Source organism: Homarus americanus, unplaced genomic scaffold, assembly GCF_018991925.1.
Source record: "Homarus americanus isolate GMGI-L3 unplaced genomic scaffold, GMGI_Hamer_2.0 scaffold11022, whole genome shotgun sequence".
Classification (NCBI taxonomy): domain Eukaryota; kingdom Metazoa; phylum Arthropoda; class Malacostraca; order Decapoda; family Nephropidae; genus Homarus; species Homarus americanus.
This window is the reverse complement of record NW_024737068.1, coordinates 15,512,055-15,534,333: the sequence shown is the minus strand read 5'-3', so window position 1 is coordinate 15,534,333 and position 22,279 is coordinate 15,512,055. Positions and strand designations below refer to the sequence as shown.

The following is a 22,279-nucleotide window of genomic DNA, read 5'->3' as shown; positions in this document are numbered from 1 at the left end:
GATCTGTGAAGTAAACTCTGCCTGGGGAGAAATTAACAAGTCTCTCTCTTTCTCTCTTTTACCATTACGTCGTTTGAAATTTCTACAGAAAAAATTTCATAAACTTGTACTGTGATTATTAGTTATTGTTATATTGTATCACTACGCTTCAACAACTAAGTTCTTTAAGTATATACTGTACTGTATTTTAATGCATTACTACTTTTCAACACTTACATTATTTTCTACACAGTAAGTTGCCTCTGTTGTACATCTATCGTAGTTCAAATAGGTGTACTAATTAACAAGTAGAAAAATTATTAAGTTTTTTATCTGATGGTAATTACGAACACGGTGAACCGTAATTTAATTAATGAGGTATTGTACATTAATTTCACAGTTAAGTAACATTATTTCGACAATTAAGTAACATTATTTCCACAGGAGGCGAGCACTGTATTCACTTGACCATGCTGCGCTACATATCTGGAGGTAAGTAACATTATTTCCATACATAAGTAACATTAATTCATCAGTTAAGTAACATTAATTTCTCTGGTAAGTAACATCGCCCGCAGGTGCAAGGTTAACTTAGGTTAGACTAGGTTACAGTAGTTTAGGTTATGTTCAGACATGGTTAATTTAGGTTAGATTAGGCTATGGTAGGTTAGGTTAGGTTACAGCGCTATAACCGACCAATGCAATGAAGCCTATGGGTTAGATTACAACTTGGGTATTCTTAACTAAGGCCATCGAGGGTTTTGTCATGACAAGGTCGATTAAATTCAACAAATAGAAGCCAAGTGTTGTAATGACGGAGTGTTGGGTTACTGTTCGTACCCTATCATAACTGATCACCTTACTCCCAACATGGTGATAGTCTTGATCCAACCTTAAAAGCGGGTTTTATAGTAATTCGTTCTTTCCCACAGTATATAAGACAATACGCAGCGTGTTTGCTCTTGTATCATGGTAGGTCAAGAGAGATACAGTATATAGATAATTACTGTAGTTACTGTAGACAGTTAGATTTGGTGTAATATGTGAGTGAGTCTTTATCCCCTTCTAGCTCCCACTACCTGCTCTTCTCCTCCTCCTCCTCTCCGTGCAGACTATACATTCCTCCTCTTCCCCCTCTTCCTTTCCCCCAGGTTGCACTTCTCCTCCTCTTCCCCCAGCTCGTCCCTCGTCCCCTCCCCTCCTCCTCTCCCCCAGGTCGTTCCTTCTCCCCTCCTCTCCCCAGGTCGTCCTTCTCCTCCTCCTCCTCTTCTTCCCCTCCCCAGGTCGTTCTCCTCCTCCTCCCCCCTCCCTATCTTATCCCACATAGCTGGCAAGAGTGAAGAGAAGACCTGAGGTGCTGGTAGGGTGCATAAAACCTTTGATGTGCTGTGTGAACCTCTCTTCACTCCTTCCTCACTCCTCCCCTCCCTTTCCTCCTACATGTAAGTAAAGGCGATCTGTCTATCTGTCAAATCTCTCCTTTTCCATCTTTCTCTCTCCTATGATTCTTCCCTTTCTTTGCTGTGTGTGTGTGTGTGTGTGTGTTCCTTCACTGCCAGTTTAATACCCACAGACTACCCATTTACTTTAATACCGGGGAAATTGAAATAATATTGGAACATACATTTGGTCACTCATGATCAAAACACTACACAAGACCCGAGAAGAATTATAACAAAGAACCTCATCAAGAATTTTGTTGGATCTTAATTCTAGGTACTTGTTTCGTTGGGTTAAGAAAGAGCAGACTGCAGCGCCTGATGTTTATACTCATGATAGAATTATGAAACCGTTTGATTTTTCTCTTCTACCTTACGTGATCTGGAGTGCTATCACTACTTCTTATACAATGCTGACTCCACCACCACCACTGTCAGAATACCAACACCGAATTTATCATTGCTCAGGATAGAACTCATCTTTATTAATTTCACGCATAGACTACTACTACTACTATCATCACTAATATCACCACTACTACTGCTACCACTACTACTACCACCACTAACCCACTGAACCTACATAATTTAGTGAGTCAAAAAGAGCGAGAAAGACAGACAGGCAAAGCCTTTATCCTGGGCATATAAGCACGCTATCATTTTTCATATGCAAATACATTATTTTCTTATACGTAATAGTGTAATGTTTTGTATATATATATGGGTGTATATACTGGTATGTATTATACGTATATTTGTGTGTATGTATATATCTCGTGCAATCATTTATCAAAATACTGTTTTCGTGTGTGTGTGTGTGTGTGTGTGTGTGTGTGTGTGTGTGTGTGTGTGTGTGTGTGTGTGTGTGTGTGTGTGTCACGGGGGAATAATAGAACTGTTAACTGGAGATATTTTTCCATTTAACTGTTAACTGGAGAGACATATTTCCATTTACCTATTAACTGGACAGATATTTTCCCATTTAACTGTTAACTGGACAGATATTTTTTTTCATTTACCTGTTAACTGGAGACTTTCTTTTCATTTAACTGTTAACTGGTGCTATATCACATTAATCGTAAAACTAACTGATATATGGGGAAATATTGAAGCGCAGACTATAGAAATACGTGTGACTCCTGTTGTCTAGATTAAAAAGATCAAAAATGGTCTTTGAAGTGATAGAAGCTAAATCCTCGAAAAAGACAGAAATACGATGAACAGATTTTCCTTGGGATATAGAAACTAAAACTGTTATTTATATTTAGAACAATAAAACAATATCAGTTTGTGTTTTATGTCAGTTTTCCCAGTGGCAGTGGGTCAATTTCGTGGTAAGTTTCAATTAATCTTTAACATCACCCTTAATAAAACAACATTGATATACAGAACTATTGTGGTTAAATTGTTTCCATATAAAATCATCATTACATGTTTACATTTATTGTTCATGTATGTAGACAATGTAGACAGTGTAGGTATATAAACAATGTATATAGAGAGTGTAGTTAAACAAATAGTGGAAAACTGCAAGTCAACTCAGCCAAGGACAGCCAATGAGCCATTAAATGGTTTACTTGCCACACTGTTGACTCCCAAGAAAGTTGAGAGACGATTTGTGTAGAAAAATAATCTGAACAGTTTAGGCTACCCGCGAAAATTGTTATATAGCATATCTATCTCATGCTGCTGATGACTTAAGAATGAATTGCCTAAAGCCTGAGTTATGACCGCTTGGAACATACTGCGGTAGCCTCGTGTACACTTTATGTGCCACGGTATTTATGAAGCTCAACAGGATGTGGTTTTTGTTCATTTTTTTTTCTCCTTTTTTTGTCACTAAAGGCTTGGGGCAATACAACTTATGTAGAAAAAAGTTGACCATAAAGTTTTTGTTGCGCGAGGATAAGCAAGACGTGCCAGAAAGGTTACAGCATCGTGTTTCTTGAAGCGAGGTGGAAAATTAGGTTTCCACAAGGCCAAAAAAAATGCGGATCTGATTCTAATATCTCCCGCCCGCCAACTCCAGCCAGAAATAACAATCCTGAAGTTTATTTTGCGTGTGAAGAATCGCTCATTCATATACTATTAAAGTGAGAAGATAGATTACTAACACGAAGGGTCATTACCTCACAGAAGCCTCCATCATCACTTGCTAGAGGCAGAAACAATACGTAAGCCTTCGTATTTCGACCTTGAATTCGGCATCCTTAAGGGGATGCTCTTAATGCGAACGTCCTCTCCTCTTAGCAGATGTGAACGTCCTCTCCTCTTAGTAGATATGAACGTCCTCTCCTCTTAGCAGATGTGAACGTCCTCTCCTCTTAGTAGATATGAACGTCCTCTCCTCTTAGCAGATGTGAACGTCCTCTCCTCTTAGCAGATGTGAACGTCCTCTCCTCTTAGTAGATATGAACGTCCTCTCCTCTTAGCAGATGTGAACGTCCTCTCCTCTTAGCAGATGTGAACGTCCTCTCCTCTTAGCAGATGTGAACGTCCTCTCTTAGTAGATATGAACGTCCTCTCCTCTAAGCAAATGTGAACGTCCTCTCCTCTTAGTAGATGTGAACGTCCTCTCCAGGATCTGACTATAGAGTGCGGGAAGACACGTACCTGTTTGTCTTCAAAGCAGCACAAGAATGACTTCATTGATAGATAGATATTTGCTCAGTAAAATTGTTAAGCAGGTTTGCATCGATTCAGCGTGTATATCGACAGTGCAGGTATACAATAAAGTTCCACGATCCTGTAAATGATAAATAACATTTCGAATCTTTTCATGTTGAGAGTATTATTAATATTTTGAGTGTCCTGCTTCCCGGAGTGTGTGTGTGTGTGTACAGCGAGCTTTTAACGTTGCTCACACTACCATATTTAATATATATACTTAACTAATTCTTAATTAATAAACTGTATATACGTGTCTACTACATTATATATTTATATCGTAAAATATTTCCTAAGTACCAGGAAAAGTCTTCTACAAAGTTGAGTCGCACGATGTAACGTTCGTATGCAAGCAAAAAGTGGTTGTTTAAGTTATCCACACACACACACAAGGATGACCAAATTTAGACCACTAATTTATTAAAGGAAAAACTACCAAGAGGCTAGTTTATTGTGTACCCCTTTATATCCTGTCTAAAGCAAAGGGTAGAAGCATAACAGCAGCCAACAAGGGAAGCAACGCAGTTCTTGCTTGTTGACTTAGATGGTGTGACTCCGCCGTGATCTTAAATTTCCTTACTGCTACAAAAAAATAAATATGCAACTAAGATGCTAAATGGCGATAGAGTAACTTTCCATAATCACTAAGTCCACATATTAATCAAAATAATATCCAACACGTTCTGAGAGTTAGCTTTGAGGATAGAACGTGCTTGACCAACTGGCGAGTTGAATTGAAGCGGGCGTGTTGTTCGGTCTTACCGGACTATTCTTTGGCACTGGGTCATGCAGCTCTTTAACTCAGGGTGTGGTTTTTGTGTTGGCGACAGCTTCTACAAATCAAACACTGGGACATGCAGCTCGTTAACTTAGGGTGTGGTTGTGTTGGCGACAGCTTCTACACCTTAAACAAACTCACCCCTACAGTAGGTGGCCCTTGGGCCAGCCATCCTCTTCACACGAGGGGCAACCATTATATTATTATATTATATGTGTTGCGTTGTGTTTGTGTATGTATTATGCATCTGGATCTAATAAGGTAGACTTTCAACATAAATTTGTATTCTGTGTGTGTGTGTTTTCGGGATATGTTAACGAGTTCATTGTATTCCTACATCTTTATTTACGATATATATTGACAGTAAGAATCATGGGAGCCCCCGGATCTAGTTAGGTAGAGACTTAGCGTAATTTTGTTGTTAATTAAATGTATTCCTTTATCTTCATTTACAAGATATATGGTTTACAATAATCACTATACAGTACAGGTATACTCACATTTTGAACCACGCCCCCAGTACCACCACAATAGATTGAGTCTTGTTGATGTCATAATGTATTACTACGCTTCAACAACTAAGGTCTTTAAGTGTTTATATTAAATCATTAATTATACTAGTCATTAACAATTAAATATTAAGAGTTATTTTACCCTTCTCTCCGTGACGACGGATCACATCACCCCACTAATTCCCTTTTGTCTTAAATGACCGCCACGACGACTCCTCTTCCTTCTCCCTCCTCCGCGACCTCCGCATCACCGCTTCCAAGGACAAAGTCATCCTTCACTGAGGGATAGATTAAAAAAAGAGTATAGAGTTTATCTATGTGTTTAAAATATTGAAGACTGCGGATATGTTCTGCTCAAATTTCCATAGCTTCGTGTAGTAATGTTTCACAAATAACTATAGTACAGTGCTTATATAACAACACACCTACAGTACGTGACTCGCTATGCTAAAAACCTTCGATGTCATGAAGATTACCCCCCCCCCAGGTTACTTCACACATTAACTCCGAATGAGGAGGGTTAGGTTAGGTTAGCATAGCTTAGCTGGGGCTTTAACTTCATGAGATCCTTTTCAGGCGCATATATTGAATCAATAATACATTAGTTACCTATACAATTTCCCATTCACTCTTCGTTATAAATCTATCTTGTTGCCGGTATAGTTAACGTTGCGGAGCTGTGATACAGTTAATACTTGGGTTAATCACAAGTAATTAATATTTCTTGGAGTGTTTTGAGCTGCCAAGTCCTCAGTATTGATTCGTGTGACAGTTTAAATGACTACATTCCGGTTTCTTAAATTAGACTAAACACTTACTAACTGTAATAAAATTGTTGAAGTACAGAATAGTATCATAATAACTCTTCCTGTACAGTAAGATTATTGTAGTGTGTGTGTGTGTGTGTGTGTGTGTGTGTGTGTGTGTGTGTGTGTGTGTGTGTGTGTGTGTGTGAAGGAATAATGATGATGAACACTTGTGAAGATTAGCAGCGAGACTAAACCAGTTTCTTTTGAGATCTTGTCTATAATGCTCACAATATTCAGTAATTTACATAAGAGCCACAAACTAAGGCACCTTATCACTTCCTTATCGTTCCTTAAGACTCTTGACTCTTGTGGTTAGCGATTTTTCGATGGTGATATTTGGTGTTTTTCTGCAGGTACTGTACTAAGTAATTAAGCGTAGAAACACTCATACATTGATGAGAGAGACAGAGACAAAGACAATCTGCAGGGAGAGACTGAGAAATAACAGACACGTGTATGAAGAAACCATTTCTTGTTTTTACATACCAAAAAAACATATTTTTTTCGATTTTGGTTTATGTTTATTTGTGAACAGGTTGGCGGTGCGCCATGCATAGATAATGTTTAAGATATAAGGAAAACACGAGCTTCACCCAACTCGCTAGCCTTGTCTGAGTGAAGCAAGGTGGTGTTGCGTTGTGTACAGGAAACGAGGGAAATGATTTATATATGTAGAGATAGATGGAGAGATAGATGGATATATGTAGAGATAGATGGAGAGATAGATGGATATATGTAGAGACAGATGGATATATGTAGAGATAGATGGATATATGTAGAGATAGATGGAGAGATAGATGGATATATGTAGAGACAGATGGATATATGTAGAGATAGATGGATATATGTAGAGATAGATGGAGAGATAGATGGATATATGTAGAGATAGATGGAGAGATAGATGGATATATGTAGAGACAGATGGATATATGTAGAGATAGATGGATATATGTAGAGATAGATGGAGAGATAGATGGATATATATATAGAGACAGATGGAGAGATAGATGGATATATGTAGAGACAGATGGATATATGTAGAGATAGATGGAGAGATAGATGGATATATGTAGAGACAGATGGATATATGTAGAGATAGATGGAGAGACAGATGGAGAGATAGATGGATATATGTAGAGATAGATGGATATATGTAGAGATAGATGGATATATGTAGAGATAGATGGATATATATAGAGACAGATGGAGAGATAGATGGATATATGTAGAGACAGATGGATATATGTAGAGATAGATGGATATATGTAGAGATAGATGTATATATATAGAGACAGATGGAGAGATAGATGGATATATGTAGAGACAGATGGATATATGTAGAGATAGATGGATATACCTGCATTCTCTTGGATCCCTTATCTTGGGATGAAATAAGCTGGGGACCTAATCTTCTGGTTAAATAAGCTGGGGACCTAATCTTCTGGTTAAATAAGCTGGTGGGCTAATCTTCAAGCAATCCAAAAGACGGGAGTCAATTATTTTAGAAACCTGACCTGACCAGACCTGACCTGACCAGACCTGACCTGACCTGACGCCACCATTTGATCTCGTGAGCCAGACATTAGATTTTGGTCAACACAGATCTGGCTTCACCTCACGTGTGTCTTATCAATACGAACAACAACAAGGTTTACGCTAGTATGCTTAAAACAATTATAGGAATACCTGAAGATTAGCTGCCCCTTCCCTAGTTTATTTCACCAAATGATTAAACAACCTGACACTACATGGATGAGTTAGGTTAGCATTAGGGTAGTTAATCTAGTGAAATAAACTGGGGGTGCTAATCTTCAGGTGATTCTATAAACCTTTTTTTTCAAACTTCCTCCCATTTACTGCAGGGTGACCAGAACCAAGAGTACACACACACACACACACACACACTTCTTCCTCCCACACACACACACACACACACACACACACACACACACACACACACTTCTTTTCCTCCCACACACACACACGCTGCATGGTCCATTGAGAAACGAAAATGTAATATTTTAGTTGAATAAGCGTCGTTGAGAGAAAAAATCTAGGTTAGGCAGGTGAGTGGGGGGTGGAGGTGGAAGGGGAGGGGGAAAAGAGGAGCAGGGGGAGGGGAGGGGAGAAGGGGTGAAAAGCAGGAAAGGGGCAGGAGGGAAAGGAGGAAGGAGTAGAAAGGAAAGGAAAGGAAGGAGGAACAGGAGAAGGAGGGAGGGAGGAAGAGGGAGGGAGGACGGACTATGGTCTGGACAAAGCCTGATCCTTTGTAGATAATACATTAAAAACCCTGCCAGTGCCCCCCCACACAGCATTAAAATCTTACCGTGATGAACGATGTCTTCTATTGTCCAGTGATGAAATGGACGAACACCCACAAGACCCTCCTCCCACCTCGACGCTAACCTAACCTAACCTAATCCGGATCTATGGTAGTATGTAGGGTGGGATTAGGGTTCATGTGAAGTAAAGGAAGGAGGAAAGGAATGGGGTAGAAAAGGCAAGGAAGAAGGGAAAAAGGAAGGAAGGAAGGAACAAGTGAGACAAGGGGTTGACCACACAGGCACGTCTTACCACCTAATTGAAAGAAAGCTCAGAGAATGTGTCTGACGACTCCTTAGTGTTCCTCTACCCATCAACAATACCTAATGTGCTGCCGACCTATGTGTGTGTGGGGGGGGGGGGAGGTAAAACAGAGGTCACCAGTCCCCCCCATACACTGTTTTAGTTGAGATAAAAAAAATCACCCCTGACTATATAATCTTCAAGGGAGATTCTCGCAAATAACTAGAGAACTTCACAATAAACCAACACAAAGAATTTATTAATTCCAACTGACGTGATTCCCAAACTGGTCAACTATGTATAAACACGAATGACTCTGGTTCAAAATTATGAAATCCGTCTCCAGATTACATCAAGATTTATTTCCTTTTGGGGGAAGACACACATTCTGTACTGGCGTCCCCCGGTAGGGGGCTCATGCCAGGTTGAGAAAGATGACTTGATGCGTCCTCACATAGCTCCTGCATCACGACCATCTCACGTCCTCAACTAGCTCCTGCATCACGACCATCTCAATGTCCCTCACATAGCTCCCCTGCATCACGAATTCATTCCCCACGTCCCTTCACATAGCTCCTGCATCACGATTCAACCCACGTCCCTACATAGCTCCCCTGCATCACGACCACCCCACGTCCCACACATAGCTCTGCATCACGAATTCATTCTCATCTCACATAGCTCCTGCATCACGACCATTCATCTCACGTCCTCACATAGCTCCTCCACGACCATTCACGTCCTCACATAGCTCCTGCATCACGACCATCTCACGTCCCTCTACACATAGCCCTGCATCACGACCATCTCACGTCCCCACATAGCTCTTGCATCACGACATCTCATCTCAATGTCCTCACATAGCTCCTCCCTCCATCACGACCATCTCACGTCCTCAACATAGCTCCTGCATCACGATTCATCTCACGTCCCCACATAGCCCTGCATCACGACCATCTCACGTCCCCACATACTCTTGCATCATTTAATTCATCTCACGTCCTCACATAGCTCTTCCATCACGACATCTCACGCCCTCACATAGCTCCCTGCATCACGACCATCTCACGTCCCCACAGCTCCTGCATCATCCATCTCCAACCCACGTCCTCACATAGCTCCTGCACGATCCATCTCACGTCCCCACATAGCCCTGCATCACGACCATCTCACGTCCCCACATAGTTCTTGCATCACGACCATCTCACGTCCTCACATAGCCCTGCATCACGACCATCTCACACGTCCTCATATAGCTCCCTGCATCACGACCATCTCACGTCCTCACATAGCTCCCCTGCATCACGACCATCTCACGTCTCACATAGCTCCTGCATCACGACCATCTCACGTCCTCACATAGCTCCTGCATCACGACCATCTCACGTCCCCACATAGCTCCTGCATCACGACCATCTCACGTCCTCACATAGCTCCTGCATCACGACCATCTCACGTCCCCACATAGCTCCTGCATCACGACCATCTCACGTCCTCACATAGCTCCTGCATCACGACCATCTCACGTCCTCACATAATAATAATAGTGGATGTGTGATTTTCATTTGAATTCTATTGGTTTTTTGTATTATTTTTCGTCCGTTGTCATATTATTAACTTACAAACACAACAACCAATTGATAGTCCCAAACACCTCGTTCAGAAACCCCGCCCACTGATGACGTCACAACCAGGACCACAAAATAATACACCGTGAACGAAACACCGAATCCGGCCTCGAACTTCTTATCTAATATCTCAATAATAAGTAAAGTACGGTAGAGGATAGTTAAGTTTTATTAAGTTTGGAGGTAAATTATTGTGTTTTAAGGCTGAAAATCTAGTTAAATAATTGGGGAATGGATCACTTGATTGACAAATAATATACAAGAAACATAAGGGTTACAAATATGATATGTAATAACTAGGTGGTGAAAAGCTCAAACTACAGGGCATTTCAACATCGTCACATTCCAAAAAGGTAAGAATGGCTGGGATTGAACACACTGGTTGATTACAATTTGTTGATAATTTTTACAATGGTTGGGACTGGGCTGTTCTTATAGCGATCTATTCGTGCTCGTATGGGCTGGATGCTGTTGTGATGTCGAACAGCTATTTGCAGACGAGGGATCTCGGGTGGAAGCCGGAGCCGGTGTCGAGGATGGTGCAGAAGCTTCTCACCAAATTTGCAGAAGAGGTCATGGTGATGATCAGAGAGAGCAGAGTGTGTGTGTACGACGCTGCCGGTCCCGTATCGGCCTCTTTAGTCCTCAAAACTCACTAACCTAGGTGACATCCTTAATAACTCGCATTGTATCACAGCTGGATGATCGTCATACTCTATTCCGAGTGACAGCAAAGTAGTAGTGGTAGTAGTAGTAGTAGCAAGTCCTTCCTCATCGTGAAGCCAGAACATTATGAACGGGCAAAGGAGGTTTTTGGCGGAAGTGAGGTCAAAATAACTAAGGACGGCCAAAGACATCTAGGCGCAGTAATTGGCACTACAGACTTCAAGACCAAGTACGTAGCGGGAAAGGTGAATGAGTGGGTTAGTGAAATCCAAGCTCTGTCTGAGATTGCTAACACAGAGCCACATGCGGCTTTTGCTGCATTCACCCATGGAGTCAAAGCATCGTTGGAACTACCTGATGAGTACTATCCCTGATATCGGACCCCTCCTCCACCCTCTGGAAGAAGCTATCAGTGTCAAGTTCATTCCCAAATTAGTGAAATACACTCACTTAACCCCAGCAGAAAGAGCACTTCTTGCACTTCCATCAAGACTGGGAGGGATGGGACTAACCAATCCAGAGGAGATTGCAGCCACTTAACATCAAAATTCACTTAAGCTCACGGCAGCCCTCACGGACCACATAATAGCCCAGAACGCAACAGGGGAGGTCGATACCAGTGAAGTAAACGAGATTCGTAGGTCCATTACGACAGATCGACAGCACTGCCAAAATGATAAGTTGCAGCAACTGTTGCTGCAGGTTCCAGAAAATTTGAAAAAAAGTAGCTACAGCGCAGGAGGTGGGTGCCTCGAATTGGTTAACTATGTTACCGATAAGGGCAAATGGTTTCAGTATTAACAAACAAGAATTTACAGATGCCATTGCTCTAAGGTATGGTTGGCCAGTAGATGGTTTGGCCTCCCAATGCATGTGTGGCTCTTCCTATGACGGCGATCACGCCATGGTGTGCAAGAAAGGGGGCTTCATATGCATGAGGCATGACGAAGTAAGGGACCTTACAGCAAATATGTTGAAGGAAATCTGCCGGGATGTCATGGTAGAACCGACCCTCCTTCCATTGGATGGTGAGATCTTCCAACATAGGACTTCAAACACATCTAATGAAGTTCGTGTTGACGTCAGTGCTCGAGGATTCTGGACGCGGGGAAAGCGAGCTTTCTTCGACATCAGGATTTTTTATCCCATGGCCGCATGTCACCGTAACCTAGCTCTCGATGCTGCACATAGGAGGAACGAGAACGACAAGATAAGGGCATATGGGGAGAGAATCCAAAACGTTGATCAAGGCAGCTTCACTCCTCTGGTGTTCACAACCTCTGGTGGGATGGGCAAGTGCAAGATGTTCTACGCCAGACTCGCGGAGCTGATCTCCAAACAGAAGCAGCAGCCCAGAAGTTATGTTACAGCCTGGATGAGATGTCGACTGTCTTTCTCTCTCCTTCGGCTTTGCTCTGCCTCAGGGAACGAGAGCTTCTGCCCCTACTCCGACAACTGCTGCAGATATGACTATGAGGCTACAGTCACTGAATGCGCATAGATCTGCTTCAACTAATTAACACAGATAGGATAGCTTCTATGTATTAGGATATTTAATATTAAGGTAAATAAATGGCGGCGAAGGTGTGGCTATTGGGGGAGGCTGGAGGCCACGTTAAAAAAAAAAAAAAAAAAAAGTAGTAGCCTAGTAGTAGTGTGTGTGTGTGTGTGTGTGTGTGTGTGTGTGTGTGTAGTAATAATAATTATTACAATTTTATTCAAAAGAACTTGGCAGCCAAAACATTATCATTGACAAAAGGTTTCAGTACAAAAATAAAAACAACTTGGAGTGAACAAACAAGTTAAATTATAAAGGCTTTTGTCTTTTCAATGGTTATAGCAAGTTATAGAGGCTGTAGTGTTCTCAAAGGTTATAGAAGAGTCGGTGTTGTAAGCTGTTGTCAAAGGTGATGGTGTGGTCACCCAGAACCTTCCCTGGTAGAGGAGGTGCCACATTTAGGACATTCCTGCTCACACCTTCCCTAGTGACCACACCTTCCCTAGTGACCACACCTTCCCTAGTGACCACACCTTCTCTCCTGACCACACCTTCTCTCCTGACCACACCTTCCCTACTGACCACACCTTCTCTCCTGACCACACCTTCTCTCCTGACCACACCTTCTCTCCTGATCACACCTTCTCTCCTGATCACACCTTCTCTCCTGACCATACCTTCTCTCCTGACCACACCTTCTCTCCTGATCGCACCTTCTCTCCTGACCACACCTTCCCTACTGACCACACCTTCTCTCCTGACCACCTTCCCTACTGACCACACCTTCTCTCCTGACCACACCTTCTCTGACCACACCTTCTCTCCTGACCACACCTTCCCTACTGACCACACCTTCTCTCCTGATCACACCTTCCCTTCTACTGTCACAATATCCATATGTTTCTCACACCTATTACGTGGTCTTGTTTCTCATACCAATCACGTGGTCTTGGTAGGTCTCTCAGCTCACATGGGGTGTTGGAGAGAGTTCTTACTTCTCGCTTAGTGAAGCTGGGAGACCTAATGTATCTCTCCTGTTGTAGCGGAGTGTGGAAGGTCGTGGGGGCTGCGACGAGTGACCACAGAGCGCCGTCTCTTTGTTTTTATTCTGATTGAAATTGTAACTTTTATGTTTTATTGTGGGTTAAAGGCCAATTATTGTGCTGTGTTAGTGTGTTAATGAATCCTGGTGGGGAGGGAGGGAGAGGGAAGGGGGGGGATCGGGAGGGGAAAGGGGGGGAGATGGGGAGAGGAAAGGGGAGAAAGGAGGAGAGGGGGAAGGGGGAGGGAACCTTACAGACTGGCTCTGGCAATTAACATCAGCGGCGCCAAGTACATCCACTTCTGATGGGATTCTGTATGTGTGTGTGTGTGTGTGTGTGTGTGTGTGTGTGTATGCGTGCCATGCAGTTGCTGGCAGATAGTAAAAACACTCCAAAAAAAATCAGGACATAAGAAGTGAGGGTTGACCAGACCACTTCTTACAGAGATGCTGTCGTCATCCTTACCTCGTGTGTGTGTGTTCATTTAAATTTAAGCAATGTTTGACTAATGACTAGGTTAGGTTAATTAGATTTAGTTAAGTTGGGTAAGTTAGGTTAGATTAGCGATAGATTAGGTGAGGTTAGGTTCAGTGCTAGGTTAAGTTAAGCATTACGTTAAATTAGCATAATTTTAAGTTAAGTTAGGTTAGGTGATCCCCTTTTAAATTAATAGTTGTAAAAAAATGGTAAGGAACTCTCTATAATCGTCCCCCTCTGACAACTGAGGGGTGACTGTTGCTGTGTTGCATCAAGTGACCTGCTGTAGTGTACCTAGAGGGTGAGGGTTGCCAGAGGTCTATTTATGCATTTATTGGTAGGTGAGAGAGAGAGAGAGAGAGAGAGAGAGAGAGAGAGAGAGAGAGTCTTCTACAAACAGTAAAACCTTCATATAACGAGCTATTTTTACGTTATATCGGAGAATTATTAGATATAAAACCTCTATATACCGGACTATTAAACGTTATATCGAAGATCCGTCAAAAAAGGCTAGACACAATATTTTCCACAATTTCACAAACTGTGGAAGTTTATCCTAGAACCATTACCTGTGTGTGTGTCATGGCAGCACTCACACCAATACACAATGTGAACTAGAACAAACACAGCCTCAAGCGATAACAATACAAAGAGCTTATCGTGTCACAGGGAGAAGAGAGGCAGGGAGATGGATGAGAGGCAGAGAGATGAATGAATGAGAGGCAGGGAGATAGATGAGAGGCAGGGAGATAATGAATGAGAGGCAGGGAGATGAATGAGAGGCAGGGAGATGAATGAATGAGAGGCAGGGAGAGATGAGAGGCAGGGAGATAGATGAGAGGCAGGGAGATAGATGAGAGGCAGGGAGATAATGAATGAGAGGCAGGGAGATGAATGAGAGGCAGGGAGATGAATGAGAGGCAGGGAGATGATGAATGAGAGGCAGGGAGATGATGAATGAGAGGCAGGTTGACTGAGATGGCGATGAGGGGAGTGAGGGTGATTGGAGGAGAGAGGGAGTGAGAAAGTGAAATACTGTACATTAATTCTCAATACAAATTTCTGTACAAGATGATGAACAGGCAAAATAAAGTAAAAATCTTATATATAATTATTTCCCATCATCTAACCTGTTCCACTGCAGATAAGTGTCATAAGAACTCCCATTAGTTTCTCCAGTGTCCTAAATCAGTTGTCAGGAAGTGAATTAAACTTTCGTTATGGTGAACAATACACCGACAGTCTGCATGCAGACTGTCGGTGTATTGTTCACGTCAGTCAATTTCATAACCTTTGTCAATCATTTCTGTTAACATGAACGAACAGTTATGAAGTATGTCAAATAGGTATATAACAATGTCTCAGCGTATATGTGAAAAGGTGTATTACGAGTGAGTGATACAATTATTTTGTTTTGTTTCGCTTAAGACGCGGCTGAACCTCTGATGTCATAGGCTGACGCGGGTAGGTATAGAATAATGTCAGCCTCTCATGTCAGCTACATACGTCAGCTTCTCACGACAGCTTCCCACGTCACTCTCTCGCGTCAGCCGATCACACCCAGTGTGTGTGTGTGTGTGTGTGTAAAATGCTCATATGAACACCCAGGTTAAGTTAGGTCAGCTTAACTAGCTAGGATATTCACGCTTTCTTTATTGACCTAAAATGAACCTCACAAAACGTGTGTAATAATAATAATAATAATAATAATAATAATAATAATAATAATAATAATAATAATAATAATAATAATAATAAACGGTTTATTAATAGAGTTGCAGCAGGTGGCTGAAAATATACAGACTTACATTTGATTTAGACATAACGCTATAATATGCATTGAATACATTTACAGGACTGTACAGTACATAAATCAGTTGTTGTTTATTATTTTAACAATAGATGGGATGGTGCTGTTCTTGTATCTATCGGTGCGGGCTCTTATGGGCTGAATTTTGTTGTAGTGGCGGACTACGCGAGTTGGGTGGGGGGCTGCAGGTGGTGGCGATGGCGAGGGTGGTGCAGTAGTCCACGGCCAAACCTTTCCAGTGCTTGGTGGTGGAGGTCACTGAGGGATGGCATTTCCAGGGTGGAGAGAGCGTTGATGTAGCCGGAGTATTCTGCGCCGAGCATGATTCTGCAGGCCCTTTTCTGTACCTTCTCTAGCTGACGTTATTGGGTGGAGTTGAGAGAAGACGACCAGGCTGGTGACGCATATGTAAGTTTGGGGAGAATAAAGGCGTTGTAGATGTGTGTGTGTGTATGAGAAGGCATGTATTCTCTTATTTTTTCTCGTAAACAAAAAATCACTTGCTCTTAAAGAAATTTTTTTCTCCACATATTTATCCTTAAGCAACTCTCCATCGACAAAACCAGTTCTTGTGTCGTCCATTGTGTGCGAGTCAATGGCTGGGTATATAAACAGTGGGTCTTGCATCCTGTCCTCACATCTGCCGTGACACAGTAACCAGCACTACCATCCTCACCTGAAGTTAACATTGTCAGCGTCTTCTGTAGGTAGTTTAAGATAGTTTTCCAATACCTGTACCAAATGGTTTTATGAGCGAGCAACATTTCACACTAAGGCATTTGAGTATTGTAAAACAGTTGTACCTCAAGGCAGTTTGTTGAGTCCTACAAACATTATACTTAAGTTTATTAGTTACTTGATATTTTATCTTTATGTTTGAGAGGGATATCGACACACACAACTAATACACTACTTTTACCCACAATCCCCTTATAAATAACACGCACAATACAACCCTTCCTCCAATACACAACCAAACCCAATCCTACATAATATGAACAACCTCTTCTCTATACAACCAGGTCATCACAACAACCAAGATGAGACCTTCCATGACCGTAGTGATGGTGGTGATGGCGATGATGGTAGCGAATGTATTTTGTCAAGAGGATAACCTGGTATGTACCGAACAGGAGGAAACTGACCTTAGGGCTCTTCTCAGGAAAGGCACAGAGGAACTCTATCTTCCGCTCCTGGAGGAAACAGCATCTGGGATTCGAACCTTGTTGAGTAACCAGAATACCGTAAGGTTCCATCTCGACTGCGTTATCCACAGCAAAGAGTGTACTCGTATCGGCAAGTCTCTACAACGTAAGTACCTGTGTAATTGTACTGTACATGATTAAGGAGCATCAGTGTACAGCATCACGTTCCATCATTATATAGTGTACAGTATCACGTTCCATCATTATATAGTGTACAGCATCACGTTCCATCATTATATAGTGTACAGCATCACGTTCCATCATTATATAGTGTACAGCATCACGTACCATAACGGTGTGTAGGCAGGATAGTTCCCACTTGATAACTTACATATGTACAGTACGGGGAGTCTTGTTTCATATAGGCCTCTCTCTCTCTCTCTTCTACTGCGTATTTTTGTCTCCCTTCATCCGTGTCTCACTCACTATCTCTCCCTCCATCCTATACTCGATTTCTCCCTCCTTACTTCTCTCATTTAATCTCTCCTTCCCTCTTTTTCTCTACTTACTTCCCTCCCACACTAGCCCGATCTCTCCTTCCCTCCCTCTATCCTTCTTCCCCACCCTACCTCTATGTCTCCCTCCCTCCTTCTCTTTCTGTCTCCCACCCCCTCCTTTCCTCCCTCCCTCCTTCTCTTTCTGTCTTCCACCCCCTCCTTTCCTCCCTCCCTTTCTCCCTCCCTCGTCAATACTAACACCCACCTCTATCCCCTACAACAGACCTGATAACAGACAACGCCGGTGGAGAACTCTGCTACACCTGCCAGCCTTGCCAGAAGCGTCGTATCCAACATATCCTGAAGGACCTCCGCTGCAACTACAAGCCTGAGTCTGACGAGCTTGAACAGTACGTCCTGAGCGAGAGGCAAATCAACATATATGACTTCTTCCAGCTTAAGACTATCACATGTTAAGATAATTATACTGAGTTACCAATCACCCAAATATGTAGCTTTGTCTGGTAACTCAAATCTTATGCAGTGATGAGTGGCTGTCTTTAGAGGGAGTGACATGAGTGGCAGTGTTATAGATGGAGTGACAGCCTTGAGTAACGTTGTCACTCATTATCTCTCTCTCTTTCTCTCTTAGCCAGTTATGTTGAGTTATATTACAGTCACGAATAAAGATTATAATCATTATATCTTTCTTATTATTAACTGTGACCTTTTATTCAGTGTTATTCATGTTATTTAATGTGTTACTACTCTGTTACTCATCACACACACGTCACACACTCAATCCCCCTACCCACCCCCTCACACACACATTCCCCCACACACACTCAATCCCCCTACCCACCCCCTCACACACACATTCCCCCACACACACTCAATCCCCCTACCACCCCCACCCCTCACACACACCCCCACACACACTCAATCCCCTACCACCCCCCACCCCCTCACACACACATTCCCCACACACTCAATCCCCTACCCACCCCCACCCCCTCACACACATTCCCCACACTCAATCCCCCTACCTACCCCCCACCCCTCACACACACATTCCCCCACACACTCAATCCCCCTACCTCCCCCCACCCCCTCACACACACATTCCCCCACACACTCAATCCCCTACCCACCCCCACCCCTCACACACACATTCCCCCACACACTCAATCCTACCTCCTCACACACATTCCCCACACCTCAATCCCCCTACCTACCCCCACCCCACACACACTCAATCCCCCTACCTACCCCCACCCCCTCACACACACACATTCTGGGAAAAGGAGGAGGAGGAAGAGATTATAAACATATTAGTAGTAGAACAAAAACATCAAGAATAACAAGAACAAAAACAATAAAACCAGAACAACGAAGAAAAATAATAACAGGAACAAGAAGTAAAAAAAATAAAAATTACAAGAACAAAAACAGGCAGAAAAGGAGGTCAGGTAAAAGTTCTTGAGAAGTAAACATGTTTCTGCTGTTTCCTGTAAGTCAAGACACGAGTCACTTTATGATAGTGCCTTGACCTTATTTCACCTGAAGGTTCGTCTCCATGACCTTATTTCCCCTGAAGGTTCGTACCCTTGACCTCATTTCACCTGTCGATTACCTCCCACAGCTTATTTCACCTGTCGATTACCTCCCACAGCTTATTTCACCTGTCGATTACCTCCCACAGCTTATTTCATCTGGAGATCAGTCCCTTTGAACTTATTTCACCTGTAGATTAGTCCCCACAGCCTATTTTACATGTAGGTTAGCCCCTAGTTTATTCCACTTGAAGATGAAGGATCCTAACTTATTCTAACCTAACCTAAATCAAACTTAACCTAAACTAACGTAAACTAGACGCTAAGCTAACACAGACATAACATAACACTAATTTAACTTAACCTAACTTAACTTAACACAACCCCCCTTCAGTAATAGTGTTTAATCATAGGATAAAATAGAGGGGGTTAATCATCAGGTAATGTCCCCCAAAAAAAAAATCTTATGTCAAGCAAAAGTTCCTCCAGTGACCATGGTTAAGTAAGGACAACGAAGGCAGGAAATGTTATCTAGTTTTTCTTGTTACTTGAAGTCGCTCAGAATCTTACCTGTTTTATCCTCATTTTGTGATATAAAACGGCGTGGGTCTGTAGCTTTCAGTTGTGTGGTTTTTCCTGTCTGTTTTTATTAGTTTTGTAACGTAATTTCCGTGTTTTGTTTTTTTGTTTTCTTGGGGGAGGGGGGGTACTTGATATGGGTATTTTATACCATAGAGGGAATGTATGAAATGAGGTATTTTATGTAATGTCTAAAATATTCAGGAATTTCATGGTTAAAAGTGGAGGACGTCACCTAACCTAACCTAAAGCGTTGGGTTACGTTAAGTGTTAGGTTAGGTAATAGACAATAGCAATATAAAAGAAACTTCCGACTATTAACATGAACAGAATCACCGACTGACAAGTGAACTATATCTCTCTTCAAAGTGAGGTGACGAGAGGTGGAGCAACACGTAGGCCATCCACACAAAAACTAGTTCGGGGCAGCCAAAGCCAGCAGTGTACCACGACAAACCTCTTCTCTAAGATGGTTTTTATACTACGTAAAGTTGTGTATATATACCAGGAGAGGAAGCCTTCATCAGGTAGATGTATTGAGTGTGCTGTCTGCTTCAAGTCGTCTCTCGTGTTTACAGGTAAGTCAGAACTTGTACTCGGGGTGTCTGACACATGTATACAAACTGCCTGAAGGATTTTAGTCGTGATCGCGTGAATACTTGTAATAAACCCTGATACTATCTTAATTTCGTTATGTTCCGATATTTCCTCTAGTTATCTTTGAAGGTTTCATTCATAAGTGTCTGGCTAAACTTTAACCCCAAATGAATTGAGTCTCTTATTGTCTGTTAGCCTTTATTCGTGTGAGGGAGTCAGGTCATGGGGCCAGGCTCAGTCATCGGGTGAAATAAGCTGCATGAGGAGGGAACTAATCATCATATAATTCCCAGTCTTCAATAAACATTTGCAATAACATTAACTTCCAACAACAGGGTCAAGATGCGTTTGTTGTTTATGTCGTGTGCCGTGGCGCTGGTGTTGGTATCTGTCGGAGCCAAACCACAAGAGAGTTCAGCAAATTTACAAAAACCATCCTTGCATCAGCAGCTCAGAGCACCGCTTACAGAGTTGCCGCTCCTTACACTGGTCACCAACATGCAGAAGCAAAGTGATGTGATATTTTATACCGACTGTATTACCGGGAAGACCCCCTGTACCGCTATCGGCAAGGCTCTTCAAAGTAAGTTACCAGTTTATGTTCTACACCCCAAAACCTGAACTGAAAATGATTAACAAAAGCTTTTAGAACACGATAATTTACATCATGAATACGTGAACTTAAGCTAAACATCATACTGTAGATATTAAAAAAAGGGTCACGTAAGCATAACTAAACAAATATTAAAACAGGTTCATATAAACAAGTAATAAAAAAAAATTCAGAGACTCATTGCTTCACAAGAAGTCAATACAAACGCAGTGATTTCTTCTTCTAAGGAAATACAAGTCTAAACCCGTCCATCAACGGTACACACACACAGTTTTGTTAAGTGACAATAGATTAAGTTTCGATTAGGTTTGTTTAGGTTAAAATAGGTCAGGTTAGGTTTGGTTAGCTGAGCATTCGGTTGTTAGGGTAGGCTAGACTGTTAGGTTAGCCTAGGTTATGTTGGGTTAGCTCAGCATTAGGATTACATTAAGTTAGGTTAGCGTCAATGTTAATTATGTTCAGACAAGATAAACTTTGAGGGGGACTAATCTTCAGGTGGATTATGGTAAGAAACCTCTAATACGCTCTCTCCTCTCAGCTCTTGTACTCGACCAACGTAACAGTGGTCGACTTTGTGGTGGTTGTACTCAGTGTGAAATCGACCGAGTTAAGTACGTGATGGATGTACTCAAGCGTGATTACAAGCCACAAGCCTGTCAGATCCAGACTCATCTCCAATGGAATGGACTCTTTGGTACTCCTGACGTCTGTAGCTAAGCTAACCTAATCTCAGCTAACCTAGCCTTCCTTTGATGTCTCTCCTCTCCTGTATGGATCTCCAGTCAATGTCCTCCAAGGCGTTAGCAACAGGACTACTACCTCAAGCTCTACCTCAAGTTGCTAAGCGTCTAGTTCAGTTTAAGTGGTCCTTGGAGGTCCTACTTGATGGCAGCCGGGTGTCTTAATTCTTGAAGGATGGACGTACGGAGCAGGCGTTGGGAGCCACTAATGTCGACCTTTGAGCCAACACCACTCAAGTCACTCCATCTAAGGAACTCAAAAATAACTCTTACTGTCCCATTACTTTGTTCACGAAATAAAGTACCAGTTATAATTAACGAGTATTCCACCCTTCCTTCCCCCCCCCTCCTCCTCCCTCCAACCTCTTAAACTACTCTTCCTTCAACACAACTTCAAACTTCCCTCCCTCCCTCCCTATCCACCTCATTTATACTAGTCCTCCACACAATAAATATGACCCACCTTCGAGACTAAACTTCAATATTTTCAAGCTCATCAATGCCTTTTTTTTTTTTTTTTTTTTACCTTTCCGTAACCTTCCTACTAGTTCATATTTTGAGTTTAGATTCGAGCATCATTTGCCATACTAGGCTTTACTAAAGACGGTACCCGCTGCTCGATCACTTTGAAGAGCCTAAGGTCACCGTACGGAATCAAATCATTTAAATATGATCTCCTGCCTA

At 42.2% G+C, this 22,279-nt stretch overlaps 2 protein-coding genes across 3 annotated transcripts; both read left to right on the top strand.

Moving 5' to 3' along the window:
* Positions 1-16,507: 16,507 nt before the first annotated feature.
* Positions 16,508-18,215, top strand: LOC121872828. 2 transcript variants are annotated; one of them, XM_042375877.1, is made up of 3 exons: positions 16,508-16,574; positions 16,894-17,182; positions 17,797-18,215. In XM_042375877.1, the coding sequence occupies exons 2-3, from the start codon at positions 16,912-16,914 to the stop codon at positions 17,988-17,990; spliced, it is 465 nt and encodes a 154-aa protein (XP_042231811.1). In that variant the 5' UTR covers positions 16,508-16,574; positions 16,894-16,911; the 3' UTR covers positions 17,991-18,215. The 2 variants fall into 2 exon arrangements, with proteins under 2 accessions (XP_042231811.1, XP_042231812.1); XM_042375878.1 differs by having other exon boundaries at positions 16,516-16,578.
* A 1,920-nt stretch (positions 18,216-20,135) lies between these two features.
* LOC121873006 lies at positions 20,136-21,909 on the top strand. Its single transcript, XM_042376240.1, has 3 exons — positions 20,136-20,223; positions 20,578-20,825; positions 21,394-21,909. The coding sequence occupies exons 2-3, from the start codon at positions 20,585-20,587 to the stop codon at positions 21,570-21,572; spliced, it is 420 nt and encodes a 139-aa protein (XP_042232174.1). The 5' UTR covers positions 20,136-20,223; positions 20,578-20,584; the 3' UTR covers positions 21,573-21,909.
* Positions 21,910-22,279: the final 370 nt, after the last annotated feature.

Excerpts from the sequence above, each read along its gene's own strand:
- LOC121873006 (XM_042376240.1), top strand. The coding sequence starts at position 20,585 with ATGCGTTTGTTGTTTATGTCGTGTGCCGTGGCGCTGGTGTTGGTATCT. Across the intron at positions 20,826-21,393 it reads TATCGGCAAGGCTCTTCAAA|CTCTTGTACTCGACCAACGT; the intron begins GTAAGTTACCAG and ends CTCTCCTCTCAG.
- LOC121872828 (XM_042375877.1), top strand. The coding sequence starts at position 16,912 with ATGAGACCTTCCATGACCGTAGTGATGGTGGTGATGGCGATGATGGTA. Across the intron at positions 17,183-17,796 it reads TATCGGCAAGTCTCTACAAC|ACCTGATAACAGACAACGCC; the intron begins GTAAGTACCTGT and ends CCCCTACAACAG.